Raw genomic sequence first — 21,641 nt, forward strand, 5'->3', positions numbered from 1 at the left:
ATTTTCCATTACACAAACAGACCACAATTTGTTTAGTCATTTTTTCACCAGTGGACACCTGACCTGTTGCCAGATCTGGGGTATGATGAATAAAGCTGCTGTGAGCATTCAAGTAAGTGCATGCCTTTTTGTGGACACATGTTCTGTCTTGGGTAAATACCTAGAAGTGAAATTCTTAGAGGTTATTGGGTAGATGCATGTTTAGTTTTAGACAGACCTTTTCTCCCAAGTGGAAAGCCCCATTTTATATTCCCTCCTTCAATATATTAAAGCTTTTGGTTGTTCCACAGCCTCCCCAACATTTGGTGTGGTCAGTTTCCTTAATTATAGCCATTCTGGTGGCTGTGCAGTGGTATTTCATAGTGGTTTCAATTTGCATTTTCATGATGACTAACAATATTGCACACTTTCCATTTGTTTACTGGCCCTTGGTGTATCTTCTTTTGTGAAGTATCTAAATGTTTTCCCCATTTTTAAAATTAATTTTTACTACTGAGTTCCAGAGATTCTTAAAAGAAAAAAAAAAAAGATTTTATTTATTCATCAGAGAGAGGGAGCACAAGCAGAGGGAGAAGCAGGCTCCCCACTGAGCAGAGAGTCCAATGTAGGACTCAACCCCAGGACCCCCGGGATCATGACCACAGCCAAAGGCAGCCACTCAACCAACTGAGCCATCCCGGCGCCTCCAGAAATTCTTTATAAATTCTGGATACAATCCTTCTGTCAGAAATGTTTTACAAATATTTTCTTCTATTTTGTGATTTGCTTATTCATTTCTTAATAATGTTTTTTGAGGAGATCCTTTTACTATTCATGAAGTCTAACTTACCAAATTCTTCTTATTGCTTTCTATATAAAAACCACAATAACCTTTGCCTATCCCCAACTCACAAATATATTCTCCTATACAGGCTTTTAGATGAGAACTACGATCCATCTGGAACTGATTTTTTCTGAGTGGTGGAAGGTGGCATCAAAGTTCATTCTTCTACATGGATATCCAGTTCTTTCAGCATTATATGTTGAAAAGACTTTCCTGTCCCTATTGGATTACATTGGCATCGCTGTCAAAAACTAAGTAACCTTATCTCTGGGGTTATCTATTCTATCCCATTTATCTGTTTTTTGGGTTTTTTTTTTTAATAGTTTCTGCTTTTTGTATTTACTGAATGACTGAAATTCTTTTTTTTTTTTAATTTTTAAAAAATATTTTATTTATTTGTGAGAGAGAGAGAGATCGAGCGCGTGCGTGTGCACAAGCAGGCAGGGTGGCAGGCAGAGGCAGAGAGAGAAGCAGGCTCCCCACTGAGCAAGGAGCCCAATGTGGGACTCGATTCCAAAACTCTGGGATAATGATCTGAGCCGAAGGCAGGTCATGAGGCACCCAGGAGTCCCGGTCTATCGGTTTGTTTTTATGCCAGAACCACACAGTACTGTGGCTTCATGGAAAGTCTTGAAGTCAGGTAATTTAAGTCCTCTTTGTTTTTCCTTCTCAAGACTGCTTTAGATATTCTAGGCCCTGTGCATTTCCATGTAAATTTTAGGGTAAGTCTGCACCCTTTCACAAAATAAATAAAGTTTTTAAGGAGATTCATTTGGATCAGACTAAATTATAAGAAACTAACTTAATATTACTGGGTGTTCCAACTCATAAACATATCTGTCAATTTATTGCACAGGAGTTCCAATACGTAGGTCATCTCAGGGCTGGTCTCTGTCAGTCTCCTTTTCAGACAGGGTCACATTTTCTTTATTCTTCATGTTGAGTAATTTGGGGCTGTATGTTAGACATTGTGAATGGGATGTGACAGAGATGCTAGATTCTGTTTTGTTTCTCCAGTAAGAGTTACTGTTTTTGTTTTGGCAGGCAATTAATTTGTTTGCACTTAAACTGCTAATTCTGTCTTTGAACAATTCTAATCCATTTTTTACCTTTAGCTAGGCGGCACTAAGTCTACCCAACATATGTGTGGGTTCAGGGGTCAGTCTAGTGATTTTGGTGAAGGTCTTAAGCAGAATCTGGAACTTGCACTCTGTTCTGTAGCTCTTTCCTTGCTAGGATTTTCCCCTCATTCTTCAGCCACTGTGGTTGTCCCAAACTCAAATCTGTGGTTTTTTAGGACAGAAAAAGTGGATTTTGGAATGAAATTTTAGCTACCTCGCACATTCTGCATGGATAAAGAAGTTTATTAAAAACATAAAATTCACCTTTTCTTCTAAGAGTCAAATCTCCTTCAAAAGAGGTCTACTTTTGTTTATTCTCTAGCTCCCTGTTTTTCTTTTTATCTTGTGCAGTTTATAACTATTATCGAGGGAGTGTCATTCTGGTAAAAGCGTATCTGTCTATATAAGAATTCTCTCTCCATTCACCTTTAATTTCCCTCATCAGGGTTTTGAAATTTCAGTGTAGAAATCTTGTCTTTAAAAAAAAAAAGTATTTTAAATTTTTAATAGTTTTTTTATTTAATTATTTTAATTAACATATAATGTATTACTTGCCCCAGGGGTACAGGTCTGTGAATCATCAGGCTTACACATTTCACAGCACTCACCATAACACATACCCTCCCCAACATCCATAACTCAATCATCCTCTCCCCACCCTCTAATCCCCCCAACAACCCTCAGTTAGTTTTGTGAGATTGAGTCTCTTGTTGTTTGTCTTCCTCCCGATCCCATCACTACTTCTAAGTTTGATACTATTCACAGCACGTTTCTCTTAATATCACTTCCCTATTTATGAAAAAAAGGACTTTTAGACACTGGACCTATAAAGTGCAATCTTGCTAATAAATTTAATCATTTGCTTTAGATGGTTTTGTAGATTGCTTTTAAAAGGTCTCTTACACAATGCTATCTACAAAAAGCAAGAGTTTTGACCCAATCTTTCAGATATTTATGCTTTTACATTTCATATTCCACTGGCTAGGTCCTCCACTAAAATAATGAAGACACAAGAGTGGACATCCTTGTCCTCTACTGATCTCAGGAAAAAACACTATTTTATGATTGTCTTAGCTGTTAATTTTTCTTAAATGTCTTTTATTAGACTGAGAAAATCTCTTTACATTTCTAGTTTGCTGCACTGTTTATCATGAATGGATGAATTACTTTTGGCCAAATGAGGTGATCTTATGGTTTTTCTCCTTTGTTAGTACAGTAAATTACACTAATTTTTGAAATTTGTAAATTAACCTTGCATTTTTGAGATAAATCTCACCTGTGATGTATCCTTGTATATATTTAATATACTGCTGGAGTTTATTTTATTAGCAAATTTTTTCATCTATGTTCATGACAAATATTAATCTCTAAATTATGTGTGCCATCTTTGCCAGGTTTGGGCATTGGGTTTATGTTGGCCTCATAAAAGAACGTTTTTCCTGAATTTCTGTAAGACTGATGTTATTTCTTGCTCAAATGCTTGAAATTACCAGAAAAGCTACCTGGACCAGTAGTTTTCTTTGTGGTAAAGCTTTTAATTATGAATTCAGTTTCCTTTTTTTGAAGATTTTATTTATTCTTCTGAGAGGGAGTGAGCATGAGTAGGGGGGGAAGTGGGGGCTGAGGGAAAAGCAGACTTTCTGCTGAGCAGGGAGCTGGACATGGGGCTTGATCCTAGGATCCTGGGATCACGAGCAGAGCCTAAGGCAGACACTCAACCAACTGAGTCACCCAGGCACCCCTAAATTCAGTTTATTTAATTGATAAAGAGCTATCCTAATTTACCACTTCTAGCATTAGCTAGGATAACATATTTTTTTAAGAAAGCAATTGCATGAAGTTATTTAAAATATTGCATGAAGTTATTTAAAATATATGCATATGATGCTTTTAATGTCTGTAGGACCTAGGACATTACATTTCTTTCTTTCTTTCTTTTTTTTTTTTTAAGATTTATTCATTAGAGAGGGAAAGAGAGCGCACACAAGCAGGGGGAAGAGGGAGAGGGGGAAGCAGACCCCCCGTTGAGCTGGGAGCCTGACATGGGGCTCAACCCCAGGATCTGGCCAAAGGCAGACATCGAACTATCTGAGCCACTCAGGAGCCCCAGACAATTTCATTTCTAACAGAGGTAATTTATGCTTATGGTCTCTATCATGTTCTTTCTCACCATTAGTCTAAGAGAGGTGTACCAACTTATCGATCTTTCTAAGAACCAGCTTTTGGCATTGATAATTATCTCTATTGTTTCTCTTCTTCCCTTCCACTTACTTTCCATTTTCTTTGGCTTTTGTTTCTACTTTCCTACATGAAGTCTTAGGTAAGTTTTCTGATACAGTTAAAGCTATAAATTTCCCTTCAAGCACTGTTTCAGCTACATCCCACATATCTGATAAGCTGTAATTTCATTATCACTTAGTTTGAATTATATTCTAATTTCTCTCATGGCTTTCTTCGAAGTAACCCATGGGTCAAAGAATTGTGTTAATCTTCAATTTTTAATAGATGTTTTATTGGTATTGATTTCTAATTTTGTTCTGTTTTTGGGGGGAGAACATACTCTGTTGATTTCAATCTTTTAAAATTTATTGAGACTTGTGCCCTGCAAATAATCTTTCCTGGTGTTCTTACCATGAGTACTTGAAAAGACTGTATTATACAGATATTAGATTTAGTAATCTATAAATATCAAGTCAGTGGATAACAGTGTAATCTAGATCGTCTATGCTGTAACTGACTTCTTGGGCCTAGCCTAACCCAACTCTTCAAATCCGTGGATTTGTGATTTTGATCCATTAATTCTTCCAAGTTTTACTACACCTATTTTAAAGCTTTTTTTTTTAAGCAAGTACACATTTATGACGTTTTGATGTCAGCACTTCAGAGATGTCATTTTACAATATACGTACCAGCACTAAGCCCTTACACATATTACATCACTTAACCTTCCAACAAACCACAAATCAGGCATTGCCCTCCCCACCAGACAAATGAGGTAGTGGAAGCAGAGAGGCAAATGCAGCCGACAAGTGGCCTGGAGAGGCTGCATTCTTAATTACCAACGCTATTCTGCCTCTTACCCATTTATTAAAAAGAAACAATAAAAACATAGTAAGTCAAAACTAAAACAGTAACTTTGGTATAATATCCCAGATAAGTAAAACCTTCATAGCATGTGCTTAATTATAAAAATTAGTGATTTTGTGATATGAGTTCATTTTCTCAGGAAAAAAAATTTTTTTAAAGGATTCATTCATTCATTTGTCAGAGATAGAGAGAGAGAAGAAGCAGGGGGAGCAGCAAGCTCTCCGCTGAGCAAAGAGCCCAATGTGGGACTGACCCCAGGACCCTGGGATCATGACCCGATCTGAAGACAGCTGCTTAACCAAGAGCCACTCAAGTATCCCGGGGGGGGGGGGGGGGGAATTCTTAAGTAAACCACCACAGCCATTCCCATAGAAAAATAGGAGGAGACAACAGAATCCCTATGGTCAGAGTCCTATAAGGATAAAACTGATACTCTTAATTCTTCTTTGGTTTGGTTTAGCTTTTCTTAGAAGCAGAATGACCAAGTAAGAACTGAAAAAATACTTCACCTTTACCTCTATTTTATACTGAAAACACTACCTTGTGACCTTGCTAGATGTTCCAACTGCCTTTAAAAAACATCTCTCACACAAATAAAGTAGTTCCTACCATTGAAGTCCCCTATAATTGATTTTAAATATCAATTCTAGGGTTGCCTGGGTGGCTCTGTCAGTTAAGGTTCAGACTCTTAATTTTTGGCTCAGGTCATGATTTCAGGGTTGTGTGACTGAGCCCTGCATCTGGGTCTGTGATCAGCGGGAAGTCTGCTTGAGATTCTCCCTCTCCTTCTGCCCCTCCCCAAAGCCCCTCACACTCACTCACTCCTACTCTCAACTATATAAATAAATCCTTAAAAATTTGAAAAAATAAAATCAATTCTAAAAATAGTTGCTCAAAATATTTCAAGTTCACCCAAAAACAAACTTTTCACTTGCCAAAAAAAAGCCTAATAATAAAAGAGGCTCAGAATATTTTAATAATGTAGCTAATGGGTTTTCTACATTTATTTTAATATTTTGTTTTTAACAATTAAAAGTGTATCCTAAATGACAAAAAAAGATCCTAATGGAAAAATCTAACTAGGGACGCCTGGGTGGCTCAGTCAGTTAAGCGTCTGCCTTCGGCTCAGGTCATGATCCCAGGGTCCTGGGATCGCGCCCCATGTTGGGCTCTCTGCTCAGCAGGGAGTCTGCTTCTCCCTCTCCCTCTGCTCTTCCACCTGCTTGTGCTCACTCTCATTCTCTCTCTTTCAAATAAATAAATAATATTTTTTTAAAAAATCTATCATTCCAATCTTTTAAATTAAATAAAATAAGAAGAGCAATACAGAATAGAATTCTGTAAAAACTCAACTTTCTAAGTCATACATTTTTGTGGTGCTTGTTTTTGGTTGTAAAGAAAGAATTTTAATCTGATAATTTTAAAAATTAGCATCCTATAAAATAAAAATCAACTCACATTTGTGTAACACTTTAAAGCTGACAATGTTTTCACATGAAGTTATAATGTATAGGTAATATACACAGACAAATGTATTTTTATAACTTAATGCAAATTATACACAGCATTACATAAAAACAATGAGGAAAAAATTCCCTCAATTTCTTAAATTACTTTTCATTTTAAGTTTTTGTTCAGTATCAAACTCTGAACTTTCACACTGTCCTTAGGACAAACCTAGCCTTCCTTCACCTGCTCTCCTGCACTGGCCTAGCAAACCTGGAAGTAAACCAAGTCAGGGAGAAATTATATCTTCCTACAAGCATATAAAGTCCTACAAATAAAGCAAAGTTCATAAAAGAAAAAAGTGTGGGAGGAGGGAGTTAACCAAAGTCTTACATAGTTCTTTTTTTTAATTATTAAGATTTTATTTATGCATTTGGCAAGCAGAGAGAGAGGAAGGGAAGCAGGCTCCCTGCTGAGCAGAGCCCGCATGGGGCTAGAAGTAGGGGGTGGGTTTATCACAGCCCTAGCTGTCTTGTGGAATCCCGTCTGCAAGTTCTGCATCTGAACGGTCCACTGCTCCTCAGTTCTGAATGCAGGTTACTTGCAATCTACTGATCTCAGGTTTGGGGGTCTCTGAATAAACACTGTGTAAGTTCCCATTTGAACCTTCTGTTAGAATTCTACTTCCAGGTAAGATACAAGAAGGTCATAGCAGGCTACTGTTACTGTTGCAACAACTAGAGGAAAAAAAGATATCCCCACCACCACCACCAAAAAAAAAAAAAAAAAGCAAAATGACAGAATAGCTGCTGAAGTAACCAGATCAGGATGAATCAAAGTTGTAACTAGGAATGGGGCACCTGGGTGACTCAGTCAGTTAAGCCTCTGCCTTGGGCTCAGGTCATGATCCCAGGATCCCAGGATGCAGACCCATGTCTGCCCCTCCCCCTGCGTATGTTCTCCCTCAAATAAATAAAATCACTCACAAGGAGGATGAGGAATATATTCTCGGTGAACTGAGGACTGCCTGTCATTCCCTTTCCAGGGCTCATATGCAGATTCAAGGAACAGGATGTGGGTCGGGCTTGGTCTGGGAAGAGAAACTCTACTGAAGAAAATAACAGAAGTTTGAACAATCACAGGAGTCTCCTTCCTCAAAGATGGTTGCCAGGTTGTAAAGCTGCAATCCATAGGAGGCTCAAGAGTCAAATTCAAACCATGGAAAGGACAGAAGTGAATCTCCCACCGTGTTTGGGGCAGTAAGTGATAAAGGCCTACCAGGGGGCCTCTCACAATCCCAGGGGAGCCCTATTCGAGAAGGTATGAGACAGTGGTACACTGAAGCCCAAGAAATGACAACTGAGCCCCAGTCCTGCTCAATCCCCACTGAGATTCAGAGGATCAGCCCCTCTATCCACCAGACAGAGGAAAGGTCAAACACTTTTTGGGGGAAAGCATCATCTGCAGCACTTGTCATTCCCTCTTACACAATATATGCCATACCATCAAAATTACACAGCACATGAAAGGCAGAGAAATGTGATCATTAAAAGACTGAACAGACCATGATAGAAGCAGGCCGACAGATACTAGAGTTGGCAGATGGACTTTAAAATAACTATTATAAATATACTAAAGAAAATTCAGGAAAACAGAAATGGAGGAAGAATTTCAAATGAGAGCTGGAACCTACAATATCAAAGGAGCATGCTAAAACAGAAAAACACAGGATTTTAAATTAAGAACTCACTGAATGTGTTTAACAGCAGACTAAACACAGCATAAAAGAGGATCCGTAAATGCAAAGTTAAGTCAAAAGAAAATATCCAAACTGAACAAGGAAGGAAAAATAAAAGAATGAAAAGAACAGAAGATAAGAAACATGTGGTATCCAGTCATTTTAGCCTAAGTACCGGGGAGGAGTTAAAACCAGACTTCAGGGTAGCCTAACCCAGTGTTTTACTATTACTTTCCATCTCTGCGGTCCATGTGGGGTGCTTTCTATTTCAGGCCCTTAGATGGTGGTACATTTACTTGTGAATCACTAGTGGGGACCACAGAGGCCCAGAAACACTCTACCGCAAGACAGGAAAGAGAAGGAGTAAACAGTATGGTTAAATGTTCTCCCCAATAATTACAATCCTCCCAGAATGTGGTTAGTAACACAGAAACGGTCTGGGCAAGCTGGAATGGATCCAGATAAAACTGGAAACAGACCAAAGATGCTAGCAAAACAAAAGATGGCTGTAATTTCTTAAATGCCTATTAGATTAGCTAGGTTGAGGAATGTATTCTTTAAGCCAAGACAGTACATTAATGGGGCAAGAGAAGTGGAGAGGATGCTTAGCGCCTCAGGTGTGAAACACCACATTTACAAAGATTAATGAATTTGGATTCAATTCAGTAATTCTATGAAGAGACAGAAGTCCTACAGCAGGCTGTCTTTGCTGATAAGGTAAATGATTAAAAATGTCCTATGTAAGAATATGTCCTCTACACAGAAGGGCTCTCAATCCCAGCATCCTGCAGCAGAAGTGTCCTCAAAACACCTGACAGTAAATGTAGGTACCAGATAAAGGTTAAGGGTCTGGCAAAGCACCTTTCAAACTGGTTTCACGGGGCCCTACAGCGCACCAGAAGTGCTTTCACAACTGACACAGGGAATGCACAGAAAATGACAAGTTGGAGCCTGAGGCTGATAGAAGGGAGCTGTGACCATGATTTCAACGTTCTCATTTGCAGCTATAAAATGTTTCCAGTTTGGATTTTATGAATAAATGCTGTACATCTAAATAAACCACGTTCTACCTAATGCAATGTCGCCTGGCAGAAACTCTTCCCAAGCATAGACAATACAATTTAATGCCTACAATTTAAGTCCTCCTAGAGAAACTGGAAGGGGAACGAACATACGGAGTATCTGTAACTATTTCAAATAAATCACATTCTCGATTACAGTGCTTCACAATTCACACACCAAATTTACATTATTTCAAAGGACCCAAAAGTAGTACTGAGAAAATCCTGAGGCGGTACCTACCACCCCTTTTCACAGATTACGAAATAGTAAAATGCAGTCACATGTCTCAGGATCCACATTCACCCAAGACTGAAGCAGACTCAAAAACAGGTGACCAAACTGCAAATTCAGAGTTCTCTCACATTCTTTCTTTCATGCGCACAAGCGCTCTCTCTCTCTCTCTCTCTCACACACTCACACACACACACACAGATACTGGTAAATTTTATATATCCATCTATGAACGAGGGACAGAGGATTATTCTTACTCCCTTCTGAAAAATGAAAAGGAACTAGTTTAAGAAGAATTGAAGGATACCACTGCTTGAGTTTAAAAAGACTTCTCTTTAATTCTTCCTGCATTATACAGAAAAGTAAAAGGGGAAGAATATGAACTTAGAAATAAAAGTTGACAATCCACATTTATTTAAGTACTCTTATGTTTAAAACTTTAGAAGATGGAAAACAAAACCAAAAATCAGTAACAGCATTAAAAAGAAACATATTATCCTGAAAGGATACGTAAGAAGCAGATAACACAATGACTTCTGACGAAAGAAAGTGGGCAAGGACTGGGCACACTACGGGAGGGGAGACATTTGTCACGTATCACATGTGGGTGAATTCTCAACATGTATACATGCTACTTTTTGTTTTTAAGGAATATACTTTTTGAGGGAAAATACAGATATAAATGTATATGTTTCTAAAAGAATGTTAATAGAATGAAAACATAACTGTCCTTTAACAGAAAAATTGACTTCAAAGGGTAAAAAAAGTAAAAATAAGAATAGTTCAAGTATTGCCCAAAAGTCCAATTTAAACATTTAAATTAAATGTGCTAGCTATAAAAGTAAAAAACACTTTCATATATATGTACACATATTAAGAAAACCTATAGGACATTCCTGATAATCCATAAATAATTACTATTAACAATTTGGTGTATTCTCTCTAAAGATTCACGATTCATGGTTAAGTGTTAACATTTTTAGAAGTATGCTTTATCAAGTTAAGAAAATTCCTATTTCTAATTTGTTTAACATGAATAAATATGGAATTTTATAATAATCTCCTTCTAGAGGGCATGGGGATGGCTCTGTCAGTTAAGATTTGGACTCCTGGTTTCATCTCAGGTCAAGATCTCAGGATCCTGCTCAGCACAAAGTCCGCTGGAGATTCTCTCTCCCTCTGTCCCTCCCCGACCCCACCCATGTGCAAGCACTCTCTCTCCTGCTCAAATAAAAACAATCTTAAATTTTTTTTTTTAAAAACTTCTTTCTAGATTCATCAAGATGATCAGAGTTCTTCTTAAATAGGACTATGAAGTATCTTGTATTAATAGATGTCTGTAGTTGAATTACACTTGCATTTCTGCAATAAAATTTCCTAGTCATGGTTCTATCACTTCGTTTTTAGTAACTCTAGTTTCTGGTTATTTGTTTATAATTTTTTTATCTATTTTTATAAGTAACACTGGTATAAACTTTTCCTTTAATATACATGTTCAATTCTGGTAAAAAAAAAAAAGAGTTGATAAGTTTCCTTTATTATTAGAGTTAAGAAAATTAAGGGTCAGGATTGGGATTTTTCTAATTCTTCACTATTACAAACAACAGAAATGAACACCAGCCACCTTTGACCATATTCCTGACCATTTCCTTAGGATGAAACATCAAAAATCTGATTTCATGATCAAAGCACCACCCATGTTTATGTTTATGAAAATGAATTCATTATCCCTACACATTCACATATAATGGATATTATAAAATTGCCATTATTAGACCTCGCTTTTAACTTTAGAGTCTCCAACCCTATAGCAGTTTGGATTTTGGTTTATTGTAGATAATACACACTAAAAGCTTTTTTCTTCTTCTGATCGATTCGTTACCCAAATATCAATGTCATTCTCATTTTATGACTTAGTTGTGTTCCATTCCCTGGTCTCAAAAATGTTGGAGATATAAAAGCCTCATGAAGCTTTATTTATACTAGTCAGCTCACTGCAGCTTGACAGTTGAAGTTCTACCAATGAACCACTTTGTGTCACCACATTCAACAACAGGGAAGAAGCAGTGACATACGTGTGTAACTATAGCTTCTATCCCTTCAGAGACAAAACTATGAAGCCTGAGTAATTATATGAGGGGCATGGAGCCAGGACTAGTACTGCCCTAAATTTAGTCCCACTTTAAGATGAGAAGAAAGGGGGTTGTGGGGGAAGAAATAGTTAACAGTCGATACAACAGGTATTTTAACAGAAAATATTTGCCATTTTTAAATACTAGGTAATTTACGTTTCACGTTTTTCATCCAATGAACTTCTTTGTATTTTTAGGTTTGTAAAACCTTAAGATTTTTTTATAAACAACTCTCTTGCAAATTTAAGTACATAAACTCAAACAGTAAATCCATTCTGGACCAAATATTAAATAATTTGGCCTAAACTATAGTTCGGATTTATCCATAATGGACCTTTCCTGCCCCCATTCCCCAACCATTACAGTCGACATATTTAAACAGTTGACTGAACGTTTAAGACCATTTAGTAGTTAAGAAATAACCTATAATCTAACACAACAGTAACTGCTCTGTACTAAAAACAAAGCAAACTCTATAAACGTATGGGACCAAACCATAGCAAAAGAAGCCTAAACTTCTTGATCGACAACAACCAGGCTTAAGAAATCTACATTACTTACCCAAAAACCACCCACTAAATTAGACACACCAAGTTTCTAAGCTTTAAAGAACTTCTGACTGTAAAACACGGTAATGTTCAACCACCACTCCACTTTCACTGTTAGGTAAAAGAGCAAAAAAGAATTTGTTTTAGCGATCAGAAAGCCCTAGAATACACAAAGTCTTTAAAATCGGCTATAAGTAGAAGAATGGAAAATAGGAAAAGCATGATGACCACTGTGACCTGTACACATTTTCCTCATCGGCTGCTTCCTACCGTCCCTGGGTCTCCCTACAGGAAGGGCCCGCCCAGCTCCCCTCTCAGCTTGGCCAGAACCGCCCCGCAAGGCCATCTCAGTGGAGCACTTGAGGCGCAGAGACGCGGCGCCCGGTCTCCGGTACACACAGTTCTTCTGAGGAGGAAGAGAACCCACCAACCAGTCTCCCCGCGCCCACTCTCTCCAGTCTCACAATCATTCTCCTCCCTGCAGCCAGAAGCCGTGCTCAGACTCTTCAGAGACTCAACCTTCATCACCACTCAGGTTCAGGCTCACCTTGCAGTTCCTTAACCACCTACACAGCCTTCCTCCAGGACACCAGCCGGCTGGCTCAGTGCCCTTCACCGTGCCCCTCTGGAGTCACTCTCAACAGAACAAGGCCACTCTGGGAGAACCCGGCCTCTCCTGACTAAATCCCTCCTTCACACCCATCAAGATTCAGCTCTGGCACCAATCCAATCCTTGTGGAGAGAAGGAAACTCTCCACAAGCTGTAGGGTAGGCAGAATTCTTCTCCTCCGGACACAGCTACAGGAGCACGCACCTTTCTTAACACCTACACTACTTATGAGATGATTTGTGAAGTTTATCTCCCTTACTAAAAAGCAACTCAAAAGCAAAGACCGTACTTTAACTCCTGTGAGGAAGAGCATATCACCCACACGTAGTGGGTGTTTAATAAAGTGTTTGCTGAACTGAAATTCCAGGCACTACACCATGAAAAATCAGCAAATGTAGCTTGACTTATTCTTGGCCAATTCATTACCAAGTCCTTTCAGTCCTACTTCATCCTGCTCTGTCCACCTCACATGTCCGCCCAGCCGCCATTGCCTGTCCACCCTCCAGCATCTCCCAGTTAGATGACTTTACTAGCCTCCCGATCGCCCTCCTTCTAGACCTACTATCCAGTCTGCTACACACACATACCCACAAACACACCACTACTTAAATTTTTTTAAATCTGTTTAAAAAGCCTTGTTTGCTTTCTCTTCTATTTAGACTAAAATTCAAACTCCCACTGTGCCTTACAATGCTGTATTACCTGACTCCTTCCAAGTTTTATACTTGTATTGCATTCCTTCATCTCTACTAGGCTTCTTTTAAAATCGTCCAACATGATAAGCTATTTCTCACCTGGTGTCTTTACACTGGCTCCTTCCTCTCCTAGAAGACTCTCCCTTCAGCTAGCTGCTATTTCTCAAAGATCAGTTTAAGTTTCACAATCCAATCCGAAGCAGCTTTTTTATCCCTCAGTCATGGTCTTCTCTGCACTGACTGCCATCTCAAATTATCAATCTGTCCACTTGCTTACTGTGTAGATTTAGGCCTATGAGGAGGATCTTTGTTTTGGTCAGACCATACCCCAAGGGCCTGAAATAGTGCCCTGCATTCAGCAGGCCCTCATAAGCATTTGTAAAACAAAAGCATAAACCAAAAAAGTGACTCTAAGATATATGTGAAAACAAGTAAAATCAAAGAAATGGATAATTAACCTACCAAATAAGGCAGGAAACATTCTATTGTTAGTATTTGCAAGTAGATAGGCTGGTGTTACTGGGATCTAGTTCAACAATCCAGCATCCAGACTGGATTTCCCAAAGCTCACTGGAAACCTGTCAATCAAGGAGCATGGTTTCATGTGCTATATGCTAGCACACATCTAACACTACCAGAAGCCATTTTAGAAAATTCTATACGCTGCCACTCCCCAAACCCCTAGAATATCTACCAACAGTAGTCAAACACTGAAAAGCCACTTGCTACTTAAAGAAAGTGTTAAAGAAACAGCATTTCTGATAGTGGTACTTATCCACAAATAATTAAATTTATACTAATAAAACTTCAACCTCTTAAGTAACAGGTCCTTCCAAGACAAGAGGTAGGTAGGTCTCTGTGCCAGGTTCTGACTCCCTGGACATCTAAGAAGCTGCCCCCTAAACCGTTCTAAGAAGTAATGCTACAACTCAAAACAAAAATTATATAAATAAAATTCACCACAGTATCAGCTGCCTCTGTTAACCCTCTTACTGACAAGACTTTTGACCAAGGCAGGAACAAACTGTCAGGTTGCACTAGGAGAGGAAAAGCCTTGACTCTTTATTCAAATGTCATTCAGTCACAGAAATGAGGATAAGCTACAATGCAGCATTTAGGCAATGAAGGTAAATGAACACAGTGAAGATAAAACAATACAACTAAGTATTTTATTTTGCTCGATTAAACTTCATTGGTCAAGAAAATGACTTGTAAAACAAGTCTTAACTGGTCAAATAAAACTGAAACGCCAAGTTAAAAAGAGTGGTCATATGTTTTAATAATCACTATTTACAGGTGACTTGACAGTAACAAAATTTCAGTGACCTTCCTTTGGCTTCCTTTAAGCAATTTTCAACAGTATGATCATAGAAGTTCTGCTCTAGCGACACTTACCTTGGTATGGTGACACATTTAGTATTACAATTTTGAGTGGTGATGGCTTTCTCAAGCTCATCTAATCGTCCTGTTTTCTTTAGTTTCTTCACCAAACTTTTAACTGCTTTCTCACACCACTTTTCTTCTTGTCCATTCTGCTCTCCTCCGCCTGCTCCTCCAGATCCACCAGCTGATTTCTTCCATCCCAGCAGCCTTTTCACAACTGGTGGAGTGAATGGCAAGATGGACGACATGCTCGCACCAAAGGCCGCAATCCGCACGGAGAGAAGACACTCCTCTACCTGACCTAGAAAAGATACGGAAGGGATCGTTCAGAGGCTAACTTTAAAATCCAGTCATAACTTCAACATTGTCTCTAAAGCAAATCTGAAAATGAGACAGAAATTCAGATCATCACCGCAGACTTTCAGAAGTCATCTTCTTCTCCAATAACAATGTCTTTACTACTTTAAAGCAACTGTGGAAACAAATTCTAAAAAACAAAACCATGTTATAAGTGGACAAATACAACAATTTTGCAGGTAAGATCTGTACCAGCACTGGTGAAATTTATTACTACCAATACTACTTCATTTTTAACTTTTAATAGTGTCAATAACTAAGATATTTTCACTGATGAGTGAAAACCAATTCACCAAATGTTTTTTTCAATTCACCAAATATTTTAGGACACTTAACAAAAGTATTTTTTAAATGTATTAAGTCTACTTTCCCTGAAGTTTTACATTTTCATAACGAAGTATCATAAAGTAAAATCTAAAGCTGTAAAAAGGGAAAAGGCATCATGTGTGAAGGAAACAACAAAAATTTTAAAAAATAAAGGTAAAACGGTGTGTGAAGAAAAGGTGTGCTTCACTTTTATGATTCCCTGAGAAGGCTTCAAGTTAGGCCTCTTTTCAAAAACTTTTTCATTTTTATCTAAGTAACAAACAGTATGCGTCATAACTAAAGTCAAATATATTTCCTCTTTTCACACTGAGGTACAATTCCTTAAAATCTTTTAACTTTGTTTCTGGCTATTTATACTTCGAGGAAAAGGCTCATGATGGTACCCCTTGAAACATCAAGTTTAGGTATCATCTACTGTTTCTGGAAAGTGAAGATTTATACCACAACTATTCACTTTCCTCCAACCTTAATAATTATCTCCCAAAGGTAGTTTTGTGTCTGATGAGATCGTTAGTAAACTACTATATAATCATGTTTCCCTTTTTGTACAACTCTTTCTTTTCCCCAGTTAATGATCTCAGTTTGTCATGTGCTTACTTTTCTATGTGCCTACCATGAATTCTCCCCACACTCTTCACAAGCCCCATAATTAAATTTTAAGGTGGATGACTTTAGTCTCAAAATAAGAGATAAGATCATTTACCACTTGAGGATGGAACTGGAGAGCTGAGACTTGAGAAGAGTGAAGATTTAGAAATGCAGCTCTAAGAAATAGCTACAGGGGCGCCTGGGTGGCCCAGTCAGTTAAGTATCTGCCTTTGGCTCAGGTCATAATCCTAGGGTCCTGGGATCAAGCCCTGCGATGGGTTACCTGTTCAGCAGGGAGTCTGCCTCTCCCTCTCCCTTTACCCCTCCCCCTCTGCTCCTGTTCTTTCTCTTTCTTTCAAATAAATAAATAAAATCTTAAAGACAAAAAAAATCTATTAAAAAATCAGCTAGAATGAAACAGGTATTTCCAGGCTATGAAGTAAAAGGTGTAGAAGAGCTCCCACTTCTAACTGGGATGTAGAAATGACAACAGACCATCATTTCACCCTCACAGTCACATAAAGACAGATAAGGCTACAAAGACAGGTAAGACTACAAAAACAAGACAGATAAGGCTACAAAATCAAGTGTTTTCTGAACCCATCAGAGCTCAGGATGCAAAGTAACCGAAACCGAACTAAATTCCAGACAGTGCTGAGACAGGAAATCGAGGCCCATGAACGGTTTCTTACCTGGTGGAGTGGCTAAGGGAGAAGAATCCTAACCTAGAGGAGGCTAAGAAGAAAGCACCCTACTCTTTAGTAAATTTTAAAAGCAACATGTCTGCTGACAAGACATACTAAAATTCTGAGGATTTCAAAGAGCAAACCTATACTATCCAACCACTCATTCGCACAGGGCTCCACTGCATGTTTGCCAAAGTATGCCGAAGATCGGGAGACAGGCCTAGAAGGCTGAGAGATGCCCTAAGAAGCTTATGGTCTCAGACCCTCAAATGCAAGTAATCTGTCCTCTGACAAGGAAGGGAAAGAATGGGCAGGACGAGTGAGAGAAGTCAACCTTAGAGACCTCAGACATTCAGCTGTCAAGGGCTGAGGTGGGACAGGAGAGCTAAGAGAAAAACTTCCACCCAGATACTCTGGACCTCTGAATACCTAAGAGCAAACGTCTACTGGGTTTAACTGCAGTTTAACTGGAGTCCCAAAAGGAGAGGAAAGAGAGACTTGGCAGAAAAAAATACATGAAAAGATACCAGCCAAGAACTTATCAAAAATGGTAACAGGTATCAACCCACAGATACAAAGGAAGCACAGTCATAGTCAATGGGCTCAATGTTGAAGACAGACGTAAAGATAAAGGCTGAGTGTCCGCTAGGATGATAGTTAAGAGTATGTGTAAGATCCGGACAGAAGAAACCTGCACTCATCACAAACTCTTCTCCATGGGCTTCAGCTGAGATCGCCTGAAAGACTGGCATGGGGCAAGAAATGAGAGACAACTCTTCGCTCTTAGGGGCAGGTCCTATAAAATAAAAGCCTTTAGCTAGGAGGGAGAATAGGAAAGCCTCCCACACGGAGAGCCCAAGGGAAAGAGCAGAGGAAAAGCTATGGTACTGTTGGGGGAGGAGGAAAGAGAGGGGGCAAACCTACTTGCCCACCTACCACACACCAACAAGCCTTTCACTGCGTAACAATAACCACAGTCTACTCTGCTAGCAGAGGGGAGGAAACACAGCCACCACCAGTCCCAGACAAAGACACACTGATGCTGAGGAACGAGTAGAGGAAAAAGCTATCTGACCCTGGCACAGGAGCAAGAAACTGGCTTGGACCCAAGATCCTGCACTAACACAAAGCAAAGGTCTGCTACTCCTAGATGGAAAAATCCTTAACAAATATTAGCAAGTCACATTCGTAACATATATAGAAAAGGTAGTATCCTCACCCAGCGAGGGTTTATCCCAGGGAGCAAAACTGTCTTGACATAGAAAAAGAAACAAAAACAAAAACAAAAAACCCAAGCACCTCATGTATAGTATAAAGAGGAAAATCTTTATGATTTTCTTAACTGATGCATAAAAAAAGCATTTGACAATGTTAATTTGATATCCATATAAGATTTAAAAGTCTCAGCAAACTGGAAATAGAAAAACAGAAAAGAGGAGTAAGTTCTTTATTCTGAAAAAGAACATCTATGAAAAACCTAGAGCTAGAAAAACATGTAATGGGTAAAACATTAAATCCCCTGTCCTTGTAACTGGAAATAAGCCAAGGATGTCCATTGTTGCCCCTTCTATTTAATAACGCACTGGATGTTCTAGCCAGCACAGTAAGATGAGAAAGAGAAGAAAGAAAGACAGACTGACTGACTGGAAAGAAAGAGGTATGTTCTCTAGTGATATAACCGTCTCCATGGAAAACTGCAGTAGTAAAGTTGTTGTAATAAAGCTATACATTTTCTAAAAAAAAAGAAAGAAAGAAAGAAAGAAACAGAAGTGTAATGCTCAAAAAAAGACTTTGGATTCTCAAAAGACCATTCTCAAAATGGTCTCCCCGCTAAAGACACTTAAGCCTTGGTATACTTTGCTAGGAAAAAAAATGGTCACAACCTAATAAACAATCCTATCCATTCCCTCAAAAGAGAAGAACGAGTAATGAGATTAAGGTTCCCATCCTCAATTCAGGAGACTGTCCCGAGGATCTCCCAGAAGAGGCACTACAGCCAGCCAAATTTCATATATTCGGCCACGGATACACTTTTTAAGGGACATCTCCTGGAGCTCCACAACAAAATGCCGCCCTGGCACTCTGGAGAGCCCAGCTCTGGTTTAGATACTACAAATGTAAAAGGAGCCAATAAGCAGGATTATGTGACTCAGGCTCAGAGCAATACAAAAGTTCGCACAGAGCTAGAGATCTGCAGGGTAGGTAAAGAACAGAGAGAGGGGGAGAGCAGCACTATTCAGCTGTCTACGGTGGTGGACTCTGCCGTAACACACGCAAGTAAGCACTCCACTCCATAAAACTACAACTTGACAAATAAAGCAAACACACCGAATTCTATCAAACACATGTAGTAATCCACCAGAGCTCCCGATCGGGACCACCCGGCAGCAGAAGGCAGAGCGGGCACCCTTGGACTTCTGTGGAACGCCTACGCTGCCGCCACGCCTACGCTGCCGCCATGCGTGCCAACGGAGCTGGCCACATGCACCTCAGTGCTGCGTGACAGTCCTACCCGAGCACACACAACACGCTTACGACTCAACCTTTAGAAGGGAGAGGTACCCCAAAAGGGACACCAGAGCAGAAGCCTGGAAAGAGGACAGAACATCAGGCAGGACGTTTGGCACGGGTTTTCTAGAAGCCGACAACACTTTAGGAGTTACCAAAAACTCCACTGCTACAGTGTGGGTCCAAGGAAGCACCGCGGTAGCCCCCAGGGAGGGGAAGGCGTGCCAGGAGCACAGAGCCAAAGCCAGATATTTGAGCTAAGGCCAGCAGTATTCCTTCAGTTCCTTTTGAGAGGATTCACGCGTCACCGGCCGAGTGGATGTGGACACTGTAGGGAAAAGGAGTCACCAAGACCACTGCCACGAAGGCACACAAGTGAAGGCGTGGAGTGGTGGAAAAACCACTAACCGAAAGCAAATCGGAAAGCTGCCCCAGCATCAGCCTTTACAGGCCTGTAGGTAAGTCCCCGTGCTCATCACAGGCCCAGAAGACCACAGAGGCTCGGGAGAGGGTAGTCAGCCCACAAGCGAGAGTGCACCCAAGCACAGCAGGGACACCCAGTCCTGCCACAGAGCAGAGGCAGCCAGTCTCCGGCTTGGCTTCTAAGGACTCCCCAGGTCCAGCTCCGGGCCCACCCCGACTTCAGCCTTAGAACAAAGCTCTGCGTGAGCTCCGCACGGGATCCGAGCTCCTCGTGAAAAACGGACAGAACAAGCAAAATATAACGAGAATTTGTCCAAATGCATCTATCTGCACCTTTGGTTCAATTAGTCCATGTATGAGAACTCAACCTAAGTACGAATAAAAATTAAACTTCTGTATGAATTTGCAACACTGAAAGGATTCTAAGCAGTAGGAAGAATCTGAGTAACAGGTTCTCTGTCACACTTTTATTAGAGGAGAAATGTTTCCTAGGAGTTCAGATGTATTCTTAGGGATCTAAAAGTTTTCTATGAAACCTTTTTAGTTGTTTTTTTTTTTTGCTTCATGGAAATGAACACATGAGAAGTTTAAGTCTGCTCTGGGTCATCTGAGTGACCTCATGGCCTAGTACAACCACATGATCTCAGTGTCCCATGTCCTAGAAGAGCACTTCTGACCACTCTGGAAGATGTAATTACCAGCGTCAACTTGTCATGTCTCTGTAACCATGGCTGGCTGACACCTGGCTAATTATCTCTGGAGAATTATGATATTCGGTAAAATATTTTTCAGTAATGCTGGTAATACAATTCAACCAGTTGAGCATTTTAAATAGCTAAGATATATTTAGCCAACAGTCTTGAAATGTTAATAGACTGAATTTAGGTTTTTTCAAGGAATCCATGTCAATATGCTCTAAGCTGAAGACAAAATGAAATAAGAAAACTAGACTTATGATCAAGTTATTGAAATATGAATGAGTCATTTGCAGAAAATACAGATTTCCTTCCACAGTGTGGCAGCAAGCACTTTAGTGAAGTTAGATTATTTTTTCCAGCATCTGCAAGAACTGAAAAACAAGCTCAGATACTAACTGTGTACTAATTTCAGCAATAAATGAGACATACAAGGCAGGATTCATTAGAGTAGGAAGACTTTATCTGTACAGCTCAGTAAGAAAGCTTATCAAGTGATAGATCAGTAAAATTGGGATTCAAAGATTACTCACTGGAAAGTTTCAGTTAAGTAAGAGGTCTGATTATCCTAAATTCACAAATAAAGCCTGCAAGTTATTAATCATTGTATAACACAGTTTTACAAATTGGATTCTCTACATATTTCCTTAAACTACAGCTCATGTTATTTGTAGTCTTCAACTCCCTTCTTTGCTTCTTGTTCTTATTTTGATATAAACCCTATTACTGCATATGTATTTAAAAAAAAAAAAAAAAAACCTCCAAAGCCTCAGAACATCTTCTCATTTTCTTATACCTTTAGCGTACACGGATTTCATGTTACAGTCTTATGGTCCACTTTGCTTCTAACAAAATCCCTTTCTGCCGGCAAACACAGTAGGCAACGCTGCTTGAGAGCCGGAGCTATGACACAACAGGTTGGGCTCAGCCACCGGGTAAGCATTAACTCATCTCTCACAAGCATCCAGTGGGGTAGATACCCTTATTTACAAATGAGGAATGTGAAGCGTGAAGGAGCCAGATGGTACAAAGACACTCCTCCCTAGATATTCTTCCCTAGATATTCTGGGGGACAGTTTGCTTTTCACATTTTCACATTTTTCTAACATAGGAGGAATGTGGTTTTGGTTAAGGGCTGAGATAGTGACCTAAACACCTACTGGCAGGATAGCCCACTTTGT

General features: G+C 39.4%; 1 protein-coding gene across 7 annotated transcripts in view; it reads right to left on the minus strand.

The window, feature by feature from the left end:
* SMAD2 (SMAD family member 2) overlaps window positions 1–21,641 on the minus strand; it is a 75,064-nt gene that overhangs the window by 37,307 nt on the left and 16,116 nt on the right. For all 7 annotated transcript variants that reach the window (XM_045065604.1, XM_045065603.1, XM_045065602.1 and 4 more), the window contains one exon: window positions 14,889–15,177. In XM_045065604.1, coding sequence (XP_044921539.1) covers window positions 14,889–15,124 — 236 coding nt within the window. In that variant the 5' untranslated portion in view covers window positions 15,125–15,177. The remainder of the gene's footprint in view (window positions 1–14,888; window positions 15,178–21,641) is intronic.

The sequence above is a fragment of the Mustela putorius genome, unplaced genomic scaffold (assembly GCF_011764305.1).
Source record: "Mustela putorius furo isolate JIRA1106 unplaced genomic scaffold, ASM1176430v1.1 tig00003858_pilon_pilon_pilon, whole genome shotgun sequence".
Lineage (NCBI taxonomy): Eukaryota > Metazoa > Chordata > Mammalia > Carnivora > Mustelidae > Mustela > Mustela putorius.